We start from the raw sequence: 16,899 nt of genomic DNA on the forward strand, positions 1-16,899 counted from the left end.
CTAATAATTCAGCAACTGTTGATATTTTGGTTTGGGAGGGTCATTTTTGAGAAAGTTCCTCTGACAATGAGGAAAAGAAGAACACTGATACAGTCTCGGAAAACAGAAATCTCATTTTGCATGCTATCTTAATCAAATTTGATATATATACTCATGAAACACTTGGCTTTCAATTCATATTTCATAATACGTTACATTAATATATCATTTGTAAAAATTACATTATTACATTTGAAAATCGAAAAACAAATGATGAGCACAATACATTTTTTTTTCTCATGACTTCATAATGTATAACTTTTTATATTTTGGAGCATGTAACGTTCCTTTTTACCACAGTAAAGCTCAAAGTGTCATCTTCCCAATGATCCCTAATTTGTGTTTGTAGCTTACTGGAGTCAGGAACTATTACTATTTAAATTTAGGTAAAACGTGAGTGCTGATAGGTTTATTACTGGGTATGTTAACAATACTATAGCCAGCCACTCTAACAATTTGAATGTTTGGTATTGCTTTCCTTTTTTTCAAAATTTTAAAAAGATTTGTTTTAGGTTAGGATGGAAAGCCCAGTTAGTGATGTATATGTGTACAGACTCATCGTGTTTCTTTCCAAAGTCACAAGCAATTCATCACACCCCTTACAATACAGCTGCTTTTCAGGGTGTTGATATGGTGTTTAACTATATGTTGATCACTGGCCCAAATCAAAAGAGGCCTTTTTCTTTTTCTTTTTTTTTTTTTATTAAGTACACTTATCTTTTAGCACACTTTGGTTTTGTATACTTACTGGGTGCTAAACAGGAAACAAACAGTTTGCATTTAATCTGTTAGAAGATCAGATGCAAATTTTGTGGCAGGAATGTACCTTGTGAAATCCCAATTTCAATACACAAATTTTAATTATGCAGGGAAAAACCAACACTTCCTATAGTGGAAACCCTGTGTTTCTGTTTGCGTGTTAAAATGACAGGATGTGCCCGTGACTTCCTCTAGCAGTAAACCATGTCACTTCTGTATTCCGTTGCTAATCACAAATAGAGATAAGATAAGCTGTGGAGAATCCATAAATTTTTTTTGCGCAGGTGAAGTCTTAGATACTTGTATCTTCCGAACCAAGATCTAGAAGGTTGTCCCTAAAGCATTACTCATTATTTCCGCAGAGTCATAGGACTATGTGATGCAATGTACTGAGAGAGCAAATGAGAGAACAGAACGAAACTCAACCACAATCATTGACCTCCTTCTTCATATAGAGAAGGAAACAAACAGTGCTTTTCAGTTTGTATTCTGATTCAACACACCGTCACAGAAGCTTACGTAAAATTAAGATGATGTGATTTGATGTTGGGTAATGGAAAAAAAAGCAGATGTTTGGAGAAATGTATATATTGCTTCAGAATCAGTCTGTGCTACTATAGTAATTGTCTATTAGTATTTTTCACATAAAGTCCACTGTTTAATACAATACTCCAATACAACACGAGAATTGACAAAAATACTTATGTTCACTGTACATGTCTTGAGCTTACAGTCATTTGTAGAATGCTTTCTCGTCTCTATAGCAAATTGCTTTCTCACACAAGTCACTTACCTTAGCTTACATAGAACACAACAGTACAATTGCTACATTTATATTAGAAGTTAAAAATAACTGTAACACTTTTTAGTTTAAGTATCAATTCTCAGTATTACTAGTGGACAAAGACGAGATCTTTGAGCAATCTTTGATCATCATCTTCAGCTTAACCTCGCGAATGGAAATGCTTGAAGTTTCCACCAACCCGACTCTACATCATAACTTTTCAATCCAGATGGATTTGGCAACCATTACTGCATCCAAAATGGTGAAAAGCCTTGGAGTAATGATTGATGACCAACTAAACTTCTCTGACCACATTTCTAGAACTGCTCGATCTTGCAGATTCGCACTCTATAACATCTCCTTGTTCAAGCTCTTGTGCTCTCCAGACTGGACTATTTCAACTCTCTAATAGCCGGACTTCCAGCTAACCCTATCAAACCTCTTCAGCTGCTTCAAAACGCAGCAGCACGAGTGGTCTTTAATGAACCTAAACGAGCACGTCACTCCGCTACTCATCCGTTTGCACTGTCTGCCAGTTGCTGCTCGCATCAAATTCAAAGCTCTGATGTTTGCTTACAAAGCAACTTCTGGCTTTGCTCCTTCTTATGTGCTCTCACTTCTGCAGATTTATGTGCCCTCTAGAAACTTGCATTCTGTGAATGAACGTTGCCTTGTGGTTCCATCCCATGGAAGAAATCACTTTCACAAACTCTTGCGTTAAATCTGCCCAGTTGGTGGAATGAACTCCCTAACTGCATCAGAACGACAGTCACTCGCTATCTTTAAAAAACGACCAAAAACTCAACTATTTAGTTTCCACTTTCCTTCCTAATCTGCAATTGCCTCTCTGGCTCCACCACTAACTGTACTACAAAAAAAAAAAAAAATTACTAATGTTTTTGCTTCTTACACTTCACATACCTGAAACTTGCCTACAGCACTTATTCATTGTTGCTCTTATAGTTGTGTAAATTGCTTCCTTGTCCTCATTTGTAAGTCGCTTTAGATAAAAGCGTCTGCTAAATGACTAAATGTAAATGGTACAAGCCACCTCAAGTGAAGCGTTTTTCTTTTTTTTTCAGTCATTGCAAATCATTGCAAAGCAAAGTGGCTGAAATTACTTCGCTTGGCAGGGTGCACCCTTAGGGTGAGGAGCTCTATACTCCTGCAAAAGGCAAGTAATTTCGCTGCTTTTATCACTGCTCACTGCCACTGCTCCTCCACACCGAGAGAAGCCAGTTGAGGTGACTTGGGGATCTGTTTAGATGCCTTCTGGATGTCTACCTAGCAAGGTAGACAGTGCCACTGCTCCTCCACACCGAGAGAAGCCAGTTGAGGTGACTTGGGGATCTGTTTAGATGCCTTCTGGATGTCTACCTAGCAAGGTTAGCAGCATCTAGAACAGCAGCCTGTAAGTACATTTAAGATTTGTTTCAGTTGTTGTGTATGGTTTGAGGACTTGTTTCCAGCTGTTTGTGTAAAGTTGTAGGACATTTAAACTTGCTTTCAGTTGTGTATAATACTAGAAGTTGTTTAGCCACTGTTTCCTTGGTTACTATAAGAGCTTGTGTAGCGAACGCAGACGCGGTTCGCGTCGTCCGCCTCAGTTTCGGCCCTTGTTTTGACTCGGGAGGCGTGTCCAAACGCCAGGTAACCACTATATAGTGAGCACGGTAGCATTAGTCGGCAGGAGAAGCACTTTAGCAGCATCTAGAACAGCAGCCTGTAAGTACATTTAAGATTTGTTTCAGTTGTTGTGTATGGTTTGAGGACTTGTTTCCAGCTGTTTGTGTAAAGTTGTAGGACATTTAAACTTGCTTTCAGTTGTGTATAATACTAGAAGTTGTTTAGCCACTGTTTCCTTGGTTACTATAAGAGCTTGTGTAGCGAACGCAGACGCGGTTCGCGTCGTCCGCCTCAGTTTCGGCCCTTGTTTTGACTCTCGAGGCGTGTCCAGCTGAATTCAATCAGCTAGTGCTTTGGGGTTATATAAACAACTAGTTCACCGCGGCAGCGGTCGCGGCAGCCTCGTGTGAAGACCGCCTCGTGTGAAGACCGACGAGGGTAAAGACCATCGACTCTACCTGCGCGACTCCACCGAGCAAAGACACCGACAAAGCACTTGAGTACTTTACTGTATTGTTTTACTTTACACTTATTTTTTGTTGTCAGTGCACTTTTATTATGTGTTTTCTAATTCCTGTTGTTACTAACACTCGCAAAACACGGGAGGTGCGCTGCAGGCGTAATCCTCACAACCTTCGTTCAATACATGTATCTACTATTTCACAACTCTCTCTCTCCGTGGGCCTCTGGAATTGTCAATCAGCTGTTAACAAGGCTGATTTTATTACCTCCATAGCTACATATTCTGACTATAATCTCATGGCTCTAACTGAGACCTGGTTGAGGCCGGAGGACACTGCTACACATGCTACTCTTTCTGCTAATTTCTCTTTTTCCCACACTCCTCGTCAGACAGGGAGAGGGGGTGGGACTGGACTACTAATTTCCAAAGAATGGAAATTTACTCTGATACCGTCCCTGCCAACAATCAGCTCCTTTGAATTCCATGCAGTCACCATTATCCACCCCTTCTACATAAATGTGGTTGTCATCTACCGCCCACCAGGTAAATTAGGTCACTTCCTAGATGAACTGGATGTTCTTCTCTCATCTTTTTCTAATTTTGCCACTCCCTTATTGGTGCTAGGTGACTTCAACATTTACGTTGACAAACCGCAAGCTGCAGACTTTCAGACTCTGCTTGCCTCTTTTGACCTAAAAAGAGCACCTACTTCTGCTACCCACAAATCAGGTAATCAGCTAGACCTTATTTACACACGACACTGCTTCACTGATCAAACAATAGTAACTCCACTACAAATATCTGATCATTTCCTTCTGTCTCTCAACATCCACATTACTCCTGAGCCGCCACACACTCCAACACTGGTTACCTTTCGCAGAAACCTACGATCTCTCTCACCCAATAGACTATCCACTATTGTTTCAGACTCTCTTCCTCCATCTCGCAAACTCACTGCACTTGATTCGAACAGTGCCACTAATACACTCTGCTCCACACTAGCATCATGTCTAGACCGATTATGTCCTCTTGCATCCAGGCCAGCCCGTGCCAGTCCTCCTGCACCCTGGCTCTCGGATGCTCTCCGTGAGCATCGCTCAAAACTTCGGGCTGCAGAGAGAATTTGGCGGAAAACTAAAAATCCTGCACATCTCTTAACATACCAAACTCTTCTGTCCTCTTTCTCAGCTGAGGTTACTTCTGCAAAGCAGACGTATTACCGTCTGAAAATCAACAATGCCACTAATCCTCGCCTACTTTTTAAAACATTTTCCTCCCTCCTCTATCCTCCTCCTCCACCCGCATCCTCCACACTTACTACTGATGACTTTGCTACATTCTTCTGCACCAAAACTGCAAAAATCAGTGCTCAATTTGCTGCACCTACAACAAACACGCAAGATACAACACCAACACCACACACACTCACCTCTTTTTCTCAGCTCTCTGAGTCTGAGGTGTCCAAACTTGTGCTATCTAGCCATGCAACCACCTGTCCACTCGATCCCATTCCCTCTCATCTCTTGCAAGCCATCTCTCCTGCAGTCATACCAACACTGACTCACATAATTAACACATCTCTTGACTCTGGTTTATTCCCCACTACATTTAAGCAGGCTAGGGTAACCCCACTGCTAAAGAAACCCAACCTGGACCATACGCTACTTGAAAACTACAGACCAGTATCCCTGCTTCCATTCATGGCCAAGATTCTGGAGAAAGTAGTGTTCAATCAAGTCCTGGACTTTCTTACTCAAAACAATCTCATGGACAACAAGCAATCCGGCTTTAAGAAAGGCCACTCAACTGAGACTGCCCTGCTCTCGGTCGTGGAGGATCTCAGACTGGCTAAAGCAGACTCTAAATCATCAGTCCTCATTTTGCTGGACTTGTCAGCTGCTTTTGACACTGTCAACCACCAGATCCTGCTATCTACGCTTGAGTCACTGGGCGTTGCGGGCACTGTTATACAATGGTTTAGATCTTACCTCTCTGACAGGTCATTCAGGGTGTCTTGGAGGGGAGAGGTGTCCAACCTACAGCATCTAAACACTGGGGTACCTCAAGGCTCTGTTCTTGGGCCACTTCTCTTCTCCATCTACACATCATCTCTAGGACCAGTCATCCAGAGACATGGATTCTCCTACCACTGCTATGCTGATGACACCCAGCTATACCTCTCTTTTCATCCTGATGATCCCTCGGTTCCAGCTCGTATCTCAGCCTGCCTGTTGGATATTTCACACTGGATGAAAGATCATCATCTTCAGCTGAACCTCGCAAAAACGGAAATGCTTGTAGTTTCTGCCAACCCGACTCTACACCATAACTTTTCAATCCAGATGGATGGGGCAACCATTACTGCATCCAAAATGGTGAAAAGCCTTGGAGTAACGATTGATGACCAACTAAACTTCTCTGACCACATTTCTAGAACTGCTCGATCGTGCAGATTTGCACTCTATAACATCAGAAAGATCCGACCCTTCTTATCTGAACATGCAGCTCAACTCCTTGTTCAAGCTCTTGTTCTCTCCAAACTGGATTACTGCAACTCTCTACTAGCTGGGCTTCCAGCTAACTCTATCAAGCCTCTTCAACTGTTCCAGAATGCAGCAGCACGAGTTGTCTTCAATGAACCTAAACGAGCACATGTCACTCCGCTGCTAGTCCGTTTGCACTGGCTGCCAGTTGCTGCTCGCATCAAATTCAAAACTCTGATGTTTGCCTACAAAGTGACTTCTGGCCTAGCACCTTCTTATCTGCACTCACTTCTGCAGATCTATGTGCCCTCCAGAAACTTGCGTTCTGTGAATGAACGTCGCCTCGTGGTTCCATCCCAAAGAGGGAAAAAATCACTTTCGCGAACGCTCACGCTCAATCTGCCCAGTTGGTGGAATGAACTCCCTAACTGCATCAGAACAGCAGAGTCACTCGCTATTTTCAAGAAACGACTAAAAACTCAACTATTTAGTCTCCACTTCACTTCCTAAGCTGCAATTGCCTCTTTGAATATCACACTAATTGTACAAAAAAAAAAAAAAAAAAAAAAAAAAAAAAAAACTACTAACACTTCCCTTCTTAGACTTTACAGACCTGAAACTTGCCTTTAGTACTTATTCATTGTTGCTCTTAGTTGTGTAAATTGCTTCCTTGTCCTCATTTGTAAGTCGCTTTGGATAAAAGCGTCTGCTAAATGACTAAATGTAAATGTAAAATGTAAGGTGTTCTGGGCTCAGGGGTGGACTTAACCAATAAGCAAGGTAAGCAGCCGCTTATGGCCCATTTCCACTGAGTGGTACGGTATGAACCACCTTTTCGGCATGCTTTCGAAAGGGTACGAAACATGAGAAAGTGTACCAAAAAGTGGAGCTACACATGCAGCTGAAAGCTGATTGGTTACAGATATACGTCATGAGCTCGTGTGGAGCTAGCCAAAATGAAAACAAAGAAACCGCCATGTTTTAAATACACAGTCGAGACATTACACCGTAATACTATATGCATATAATAATGAGCCATAGTCAACCCCAACTAAAACAAACGTTGTTGTTGTATTGATGTACAGACACAAAACCAAGAAGAACAAAGTCTGCCGTTTCCTGTTGTTTGACGAGGTTGTCTAAAAGTGCGAGCGGTTGTCGCTTTATTCCAGGAGCTCATGATTGCATCTATATTTGATATAATGAACTGAGATGATAAGAATAACATGTGTGTGATTAGTGTAGTGTCTCTATCATCCTATCTTTTCAGAAAGAAAAGGACAAACACGAGAGTTAACCACGAACAAAAAAAGTAGAAGCCCGACAAAACACATGGAGCAAATTGTTTCATCACAAACAAACTGCGATTATATAAAATAAATAAAATAAATGCAACATATGAACAGATACAGACTCTTACAGTCACAAATAGGTTACCAACTGCAGAAAAACTACACACTAGTGTTGGAGTACTCGACCGTGGACTCGAACTCGAGTCCAGTTTTGATTGGACTCAGACTTGTCTCTGTAAACTTTTACTCGGACTTGGACATAAAAACATCACCAGTACAGTCGAGTCCACATCATTCACAACACAAATAAAGAGATTAAACATAAATAAATAGCAGCATGAAACTATAACAAGAATTCTGCGAACTCTCTGACTGCCAGCATTTATTTCCGCCACCACACTGGCAGATAGCAGCAGCATGTCTTTACCTTAAACGTGTAACCACAAAAAAGCCATATCACAAAATGCGTGGCTAGGTCTAGGACAATAATGTCTTCAAAATCAGCAATAATTGGTCTTCTATCGACATGTTGAAAGAAAACAAAGAAAGGTAAGAGCTTATTTACTTGAATGGTATATTCATATCGTAGTAGGAACGATGTTATACATACTGACATTATTGTTTTGTTGTTTATATTGGTTTAAATATATCCGCAAAAAACTGCCAGATTCAAAGTTTTGCGCTTTGGCTCTGAGCCAGAGAAAGATGCGTCCAGCGCTTGATTTAGGCCAGGGTTTTTCAAATCCGGACTCCGTAATATTCAAAGTTTGTGTGACTCTTGTAATGACACCTATTCTTACCTCCCTGACTCGTCATCCCTCCTTTTTGCTTGATAGCATGTTTAGATAAAATAAGATCATCATCCTGTTAAGTTTCGTATTGAATTTAAAATATTACTTCTCACCTAAAAAGCTCTAAATAATATAGCTCCTGTTTATCTAGCCAACCTTCAATCTCGCTATAATCCAGCTCGCTCTTTAAGATCTCAAAACTCAGGGCTTCTGGTAGTACCCAGAATAGCAAAGTCGAGTATGGGAGGTAGAGCCTTCTCCTTTATGCCTCCTAAACTCTGGAATAGCCTTCCTGATAATGCCCGAGGCTCTGACACACTCTCTCAGTTCAAAACTAGATTAAACACCTATCTGTTTAGTAAAGCATACACTCAATGCATCACTTAGCCGGTTTCCACACAAGTTTCTACATCTTGTTTATATACACTATGAACAGCAGCTACGCTAATTAATCTTTTTATTCTCTATTTCCACCTGAGGATACTGTCGCCACTGGCTTGCATGGTTCAGGATCTGAAAAGCTACTCATCGATGAATTTGCTCTTTAGTGTTTGGACTCTGAATAATGACTTCAAACCACACTGAACTGAGCTAAACTGAACTGAACTTAAACACTAAAAACTGAACTACCCTGATCCAGTTACTATGACGATATTTACATTGTAAAAGCGCTTTGCAAATAAAGCTGAATTGAATTGAATTGAATCCTATTGTTTTTTAAATCCACTTGCAATCCATGGCACTCACTGTGCCGACACTTCAGCATGAAAGGCCGTTACAAAGGTTTCAGAATGCATGAGTGCTGCTTATTTTTCGACGTGTCCCACAGTTGCAAAAACTTCTTTCCAAGTAATTTAAATGTACACTTGCTTTATTAAAATAAAAGAATGTCCAAGACAAAGCTAATAAGTTTCTTATGAGTAAATGTACTCTAGCAGTGGAATTTACAGGAATTCATCTGAAATCTTGCCTAGGGCTCCAAATTGGTTAGGGCCAGGCCTAATGATCAAGCTGGATAATTGTGTGCACTCCTGCTTTAACACACTGCAGCAAAGCAATCATTTGAATAGATGAAGATGTAGACCTCACTGAAAAGAAAACTTGATATAGAGAATAGACAGTTCAAAGCTGAATGAACAGATAAGTATGTGTTCATTTTGCTACAAGCCAGCTCGAATCAGTGACCTTCTTGCTGTGAGGCGATTGTGCTTACCACTGCGCCACCGTGCTGTCTTTGATACATTTTATGGATGTTTATTAAAAACAAGTTATGTAATATTAGTTGTTTCATACCTTTGATCTTAATAAAAAATTAAGATTTGGACCTTTTAATGTAGATAATGAGAACTCTGTTTTAGGCTATCACTAACAGGCGAACCCAGATCATCAGCCTAGAAATCTGCGCTGGACTTATTCAGTCTCATTCCCTCTGGGTTTAATTTGCACCCAATCGCCCCCATTATTTATTCACTCTTTGTATATTTAGAACAAATTTCTTCTGACTGTTAATTCCCTGTTAAGACAACAGCGAAGCCAAATGGTCTCTCATTGATGAACCTTTATGTTCTGTGCAGATCTGGGTCAGCCGGCATGGATATGGTTTCATTTCCCACAATGGGGCTTATAACCAAGTTCTCTGGAATTAATGTTAATAAAAATGCATTGTTGCCTTGGTAATGTAAGCGTAATTTAAACAGAAGACATGTGAGAAAGTGGTATGAGATAATTGTCAAACGTGCAAGTCTTGTAAAATAATAAAAGTTCTACATATATCCTCCTATTTTCATTTTCATTTTAAGCAAGCTAACAAAAAATAATAATAAATCCAATGCATTTTGTAAAAATGTGTCAAAAGTTTAAAATATTAAATTAACAGTTGAATTGTTAGTTGAAAATTTTATTTGATTTATTATTATTATTATTATTATTATTATTATCATTTGATTATTATAATTTTCAATCGTTTTTAACTTAGGTTGCACCATGGCTCAGTGCTTAGCACAGTTGCCTCACAGCAAGAAGGTCACTGGTTCGAGTCCCGACTGGGCCAGGAGTGTTTCTGTGTGGAGTTTGCATGTTCTCCCAGTGTTGGCGTGGGTTTCCACCGGGTGCTCCAGTTTCCCCCACAGTCCAACACATGCACTATAGGAAAACTGAATTTACTAGGATGGCCAAGGTGTGTGAGTGTATGTGTGAATGAGAGTGAATGGGTTGCGGCTTTAAGGGCATCCACTGCGTAAAACATATGCTGGACTAGCTGGCGGTTCATTCTGCTTTGGCGACCCCTGATAAATAAGAGAGTAAGCCAAAAGAAAATTAATAAAGGAGTTATAAGACTGTCTGAACTCGACTTGGACTCGGATGTTAAGGACTCGGACTCAAGTCCGACTCGACCCCTTTTGGACTCGGACTTGGACTTGTATTCGACTGGTTAAGGACTTAGTCATGACTTGGACTCGACAAAGGTGAACTGGACCCCAACGCTACTTCACATAGCATACATTTATTCCTTATTTGGTTAAAAAACAACACAACATAGCAACATAGCCCACAGTCAGTGCAAACCTCTCATCTGTATTTTTAATCTTCACCAGCAGATGTAACCTCTTGTTAGAAAGTAATTCTGTCATTCCCAGTTTATAATAGTCCAAAAGGTGATGATAATAGTTAAAGATGGCAGTTTGTTCATGTTTTAGGTTGCTGAAACAATCATTTGCTCCTTTGCTTTTTGCCCGTATCTCTTTTGTTTTTTCATACTTCACTCTCTCATTTGTCCTTTTCGGAAAGGAACGGATGTAAGAAGCACTTCAATAATCATGCATACGTTATTATCATCAGCTCAAGAAGTTCGTTATTTCAAAAATAGACGTGCACACAAGCGACTGCGAGCTCTCTGGAGAAAGTGAAACCACTCGTGCTTTATATGGCCTCATGAAAACAGCAACAGGACATGGCAGATTTTGATTTATTACATTTCAAATACATTAAATAACCACTCTCAGAAATAATGGTACGTGAGCTGTCACTGGGGTGGTACCTTTCAAAAAGGTACAAATTTGTACCTCAAGGGTACATATTAGTACCTAAAAAGTACAAAAGTGTTCCTTTTAAAATATTTAGGTACCAGTATGGACCCTTTAAGTACAAATGTGTACCTTTTGAAAAGGTACCACCCCAGTGACAGCCGCATACCTTAATTTATGAAAATGTACAATAAAATAAAAGCCTTAACATGTGCTACACGTTTGTTTTACAAGCTTTGGAGAAATAATATAAATTCCGCTATTAAGTAATAGATCGGCTGCGTTTAAAATGGAATAAATTATTTTAAAGAGCACTGTCTAGAAAACGCAATTGTCAATCTGAAGATGGCTAAAACTCAACTGTGAAAAATACTTTAAAAGCAAATTAAGAAAGATGATTTAAATTTTTTTTTTTTGTTGTTTGTTTTTTTTTTTCATTCCAAGTTTAAATCTTAGAACATTTAAAATAACACAACCAGAAACTATGCTTCTAACTACAGCTCAAGTGGTGTGGTTGTAAGTGTGCAAATTTGCGATGCAGTTTAGGAATGTTCATTGACATTTTCTTAAACATTTTTTTTTTGTGCTGAATTTAAACAAACTATTTAAGTTGAACATTATTCAAATTCATTTGTCTGTTTAAATTCAACCTATATACATTGTTTGCATCCATTTTTCCAGTTTAGTACACTCAAAAAGTAATTTCCAGTTAAATTCAATTGTGGGCAACTTTTCATAACAAAAACAGTTCCAAAGCAGTTTTAAGAAGAAACCACCTCTCACTAAAAGTAAGCCTGAGAATAAACAAAACATCGAAAATAAAACCTGAAAAATGAACCAAGCCACAAAACCCACTAGCTGAAACTTCAATAGTAGCAGAAATCCTTTTGCGCTTCACATACTACACCTTTGTTCATGTGTGTCATCATGGATAAAAGGAAATGCCTACAGGTTAACAGAAAATAAGAAAATGATGGAGATTTTGTGGGTTACTCTGACATCTCACTTCCTCGCAGTGTGAATAACTGATATCGGCTTAGTCATGACTGTGGTTTCTGAGTGTTTTTGCTCCCGCACAGATAGCATCTGCCACACATGATGATTAAATGAGGGATTCTGTGCATATCATCCATCTTTACTATCTTTCCCTTACATCTGAACTTCCATGCTGTCAACAAGCTACTCATCAAGCAACTAAACAATGTTCACGTTGGTTATATAAGAATCAGAAAGTCTCAGTGCTCTGACTGTGACAGCGGAAGTAAGTAGGATGTGAAATGTGATTTTATTTAGCCTTAGTTAGTTAGTAGATCACAGATATGTGCAAAAAAAGATTTGCATGTACTGAATGCTTAAAGTAATTATAGTAGTTTAAGCCAAAATTCTACGCTTCTTTTGTGTTCTTCAGAAGATGTTTTCCTTTTCACGGAAGAAAAAATAATAATATATATGATGTCATTAATTATGTTTCCATCCAAAGATGAAAATTAAATTTATATGCAATACTGGAATATTGCATAAAAGGTGTGTGAATTAGCGTTTCCATCCAATGAGTAAAAGAGAACAAAAGGGTCACTTCGTGATAAACTGGCACCAAATTTCAAAAGTAAAAACTGAATTTACTTTTTAAATGACCTTCCGTGCAGTGTTTAACATAGTGAATGAAAACATCCTGCTGAGGTTTAGATCTGAAAGTGCACCATGTTTAAAATTATTGATTCTTTAACAAAATGATTGACTTCAAGTGGAATAAATAAATCGTGTTGGGTTCAGATCTTTTGCTTGAATGTGTCAACATCGATATTGTACATCACCAAGTTTCACCGAATCCAGTAAAATGCGAATGCGCCTTTCTCTTTAGACACTAGGCAGCTAAGGTACTTGAACAGAGGCCTGTGTCAACTGACTGACTGACTGACTGATTAACTGACCCCTCCTTTCCTAAATCCAACCAATAGTGTTTTCAAAAGCACATACTGACCCATGCACCCACTTCCCTAAACCCAACTGTTTAAGCAATCCAGAAGAAGAAAAGTCCTTGCCTGATTTTACCACATTATCACTTTGTTATTTACTTGTTTGTTTTAATTTTTTGGCCTCTGTTTTTGTCTTACCCAATTTCTGGAACAGGTCTTTGCCAGACTCAAACCCCCTCAACCTACATGGCAAACTAACTGGACAAACTGGTAACAGCAGGATAGCCTTCCATACTGAGTGTCTTTAGCATTTTTAAAATGTTCTGTTTTCACAGGAAAAATATGCTGGAGTAGTGTAGATGCCCAAACAAAATAACTAAACTTTTACATTTTAAAATGAATGTTAAAATTAAAAAAAAAAAAAAAAAAAAAAAAGTTGCAGAGACTTTCAGTGTGTTTACTTTTGTACTACACAGGTGGGCATTAGTACCTTTAGGGTACACTTTTAGTTCACCTTTATGGTACTATGTGTTACACATTTGTACTTTTTAGGTATTTTTAGGTATTTTGAAGAGGTAACACCCCAGACCCACATTTATTTACCTTTGAGTCTATGATTTAGCAGCTTTTGCTGTTTTATTTTTTATTTTTCTCTTTCTTTTAGTTTTTATAGTTTAGACAGTGTGGAAGGATCACTAAAAAATTATACTCAGGTAAACGTACCATTACTTGCCCAAAAATGTAGTGCAAGTAGAATAAAAGTATATGTTGTAAGTATTACTCAAGGAATGAGTGAAAAGTTGTCCTTTAAAAGTACTCAAGAGTAATGATGTGTTGTAGTGTATGGGATGTTGTGCATTTGCTGTAGTTATTGTTTAAGACTATTTGGCGATTTTAGTCTCTAGGTCATTTCGTGTAAAGATTTTGGACATTTTTTTTTTGACACTTTCAATGCTTCTACTCTGTTTTCTGCAAAATCCCCATAATAAAAAGTAAAGTGATAATAATAATAATATTATAATATTATATAATAATAATAATAAATCCCCATAAACAATAATAAGTGACTGCAGGTTGAAAGAAAGAGTGGAGTAAAAGTACAGATACAACACTAAAACTTACTCACAGGGGAGTAAATGTACACATTTTTAAAACTTCTTAATCAAAATTAACAATTCAATTACAGTAGCTTGAGTATTTAGGGACCAAGGCCGTATGATGCATAGGCCTTATTTGAATTGTTCCATTTCCATTTCTTCTTCTTCTTCTTCTTCTTTTAATTTGCTAGAGTGAATCACCATTTTGAGGGTCTAAACATACTCGAAAACTCACCGTAAGGTCGAACATTTACATTTGTTATAGGTTTCAGAAGTGGGTGTGGCAAAGTGGTTAGACAGCGCCACCTACGCAATTTTGATCGATTGGCCCCAGAGCTACATTTCACGCACACATATGAAAATTGGCACACACATTGAACATGCCAATACCTACAAAAACGTCTCTTGGAGCAAAATCTCAAACCTAACAGGAAGTCGGATATTTTTAACTTTCTCTGCCAAAAAAGTGCAGTTTTTTTTTTCAATTTCTATGTTATACTTTAACGAACGCCCCCTAGGGATTTATCTGATCTGCATTTCTTATTTAAAGAACTTGGCGATGTTAAATTGGGAAGATCATCGAAGGGCGTGTCCGTGGTGGCCTTCAACACAAAACAGGAAGTTGTTATAACTCAGGCATGCAGTGTCTGGTCTGCCTCAAAGCCCACTCATTTAAAAACAGTCCTGACCTGAACACGTTTACATGCCAATATCCAGTTACAATTATAGCGCCACCTGTTGTCAATGGGAAATGGCATGTCTTACACTGTAACAAACTTCTAGAAATATTTTTAGATCAAATCCATGTTTCATTAGTTTAATCCAAAGGCCTTTGTGACGTGAAATTGTGAAGATTTTGAGTTTTTGTTAAAGGTGGTGGACTGACAAAGTTGAGTGTTTCGCCATGGAGTAGGAAGTTCTTATAACTTCTTATAAGTTCTTATAACTCATGACACACAATGTCTGATCTGCCTGAAAATTCACATGAGATTCCTCTCCTTAAGGCATCTACATGTCAATATTCAGTTACAGTCATAGCGCCACCTGCTGACAGCAGAAGGTTTGGCATTAACCAGCAATTTTCTCATTTTTAAAAATATATATATTTATCAGCTTAAATTATTATCGTTCACTGTTCTTTGTCATGGTCATCATGCGATGGTGACCACAGGTCCCTTTCATCGCTGCTTGCAGCTTTAATTGTAATTTGTTTCTTTACACTACTGTTAAAGATACCATACACGGGCAGATCAATGCATTCAACACTATATCGCCCACACAATCCATGCTTTTGTTTACACCATTTTTTGTTTGCACAATGTTTCCAAGTTGGTCACACATACGTTTTTTTTTTTTTTTTCTTTTGGTTGCTGTTTCCATCACACATTTCTAATGTGATACTTCTTAAGCTGCTTCAAATATTCAGTTAGTTGGCATGTTCAAATGATTCAAACTGAATCATATGACTCAGGTTTGGGCCATTTTACAATTACCATGGAATAATAAATAAAAAATTACGACTAATTTTGATAATTTAACTTATTATGGTTTAATTAAAGTGCCAGCGGAAATTTACAGGAGCAAACACTCATGGAATAAACAAATCCTCAGTTTGATGTCACATTTACTTAAATTAACCTATGTTCTCGTTTCCACTGAACACAGAGGAGTGCACGCTTGTGAAACACAGCTGACTAAAGGAACCGTGATGTTAGCTTACATGATTCAATCTGTGTAAGCTGAGGCTTTTGAAGCCATGCTAGTTGAGGCACAGCATATGATATTTTGACACAAAGTCATTCTTCATATGAATCCAAATAAGATTTGTTTGAAAGTTTGACAATTGTGACAATACAAAAATACAACATAGTAACAATTCAGAGACATAACTTAACAAAAATGTGCTAGATTTAGAATTAGCCTACAACATTTTATTTTTATTTTTGTCACTTACTGACTTACTTTTTCCTTTAACTTATTTAATTTACAAATGGTTTATTTTATTTCATCTATCTATCTATCTATCTATCTATCTATCTATCTATCTATCTATCTATCTATCTATCTATCTATCTATCTATCTATCTATCTATCTATCTATCTATCTATCTATCTATCTATCTATTTGTATTTTTTTGAGAAAGAAAATAAGTCTACAACATTTTCAAAGTAGATTATTAATAAATATCCTTATGGTATTCTTATTAGTAATTCATTCATTCTTTCATTTTCTCTACAAAGAACACAAGTATCCTCCAATTATTTCTACTAAAAAAGCCACAATACATCCTGAGGGTGAGTAGATAATCAGATTTATCATTTTGTTGTGTACCAGTCCTACATATAATGCAACCAAGCCAGTGTCTGTTTAATTTCTTAATAAAGAGTTTTGATAATGTTTGAGGTGAAACTGAAGTCTCACAGAAGTACTCTGAACCTCAGATGTTAACTGCTGTTTCTCACTTCCTACAGATCCCCGCAACGACCTTCACTAGCTGCCTGCCAGCTCAGGAAACAACGTCCCCAGAGCTGCAGCAGTTTAACAGCTAATAAAACTCAGTCTGGTTTGCGGTTTACTTTGCTGCTATGAGATACTAATGCAACTGAATGAAAAACATAGTGACAT

At 38.2% G+C, this 16,899-nt stretch overlaps 1 protein-coding gene across 1 annotated transcript; it reads left to right on the forward strand.

Moving 5' to 3' along the window:
- Window positions 1–2,592: 2,592 nt before the first annotated feature.
- On the forward strand, window positions 2,593–6,725 carry LOC141377783 (uncharacterized). The gene is made up of 2 exons (XM_073923418.1): window positions 2,593–4,214; window positions 4,296–6,725. The coding sequence occupies exons 1-2, from the start codon at window positions 3,767–3,769 to the stop codon at window positions 6,662–6,664; spliced, it is 2,817 nt and encodes a 938-aa protein (XP_073779519.1). The 5' UTR covers window positions 2,593–3,766; the 3' UTR covers window positions 6,665–6,725.
- The last annotated feature ends 10,174 nt before the right edge of the window (window positions 6,726–16,899 follow it).

The sequence above is a fragment of the Danio rerio genome, chromosome 15, assembly GCF_049306965.1.
Source record: "Danio rerio strain Tuebingen ecotype United States chromosome 15, GRCz12tu, whole genome shotgun sequence".
Lineage (NCBI taxonomy): Eukaryota > Metazoa > Chordata > Actinopteri > Cypriniformes > Danionidae > Danio > Danio rerio.

Excerpts from the sequence above, each read along its gene's own strand:
- LOC141377783 (XM_073923418.1), top strand. The coding sequence starts at position 3,767 with ATGTGTTTTCTAATTCCTGTTGTTACTAACACTCGCAAAACACGGGAG. Across the intron at positions 4,215-4,295 it reads TGTCATCTACCGCCCACCAG|GTGACTTCAACATTTACGTT; the intron begins GTAAATTAGGTC and ends TATTGGTGCTAG.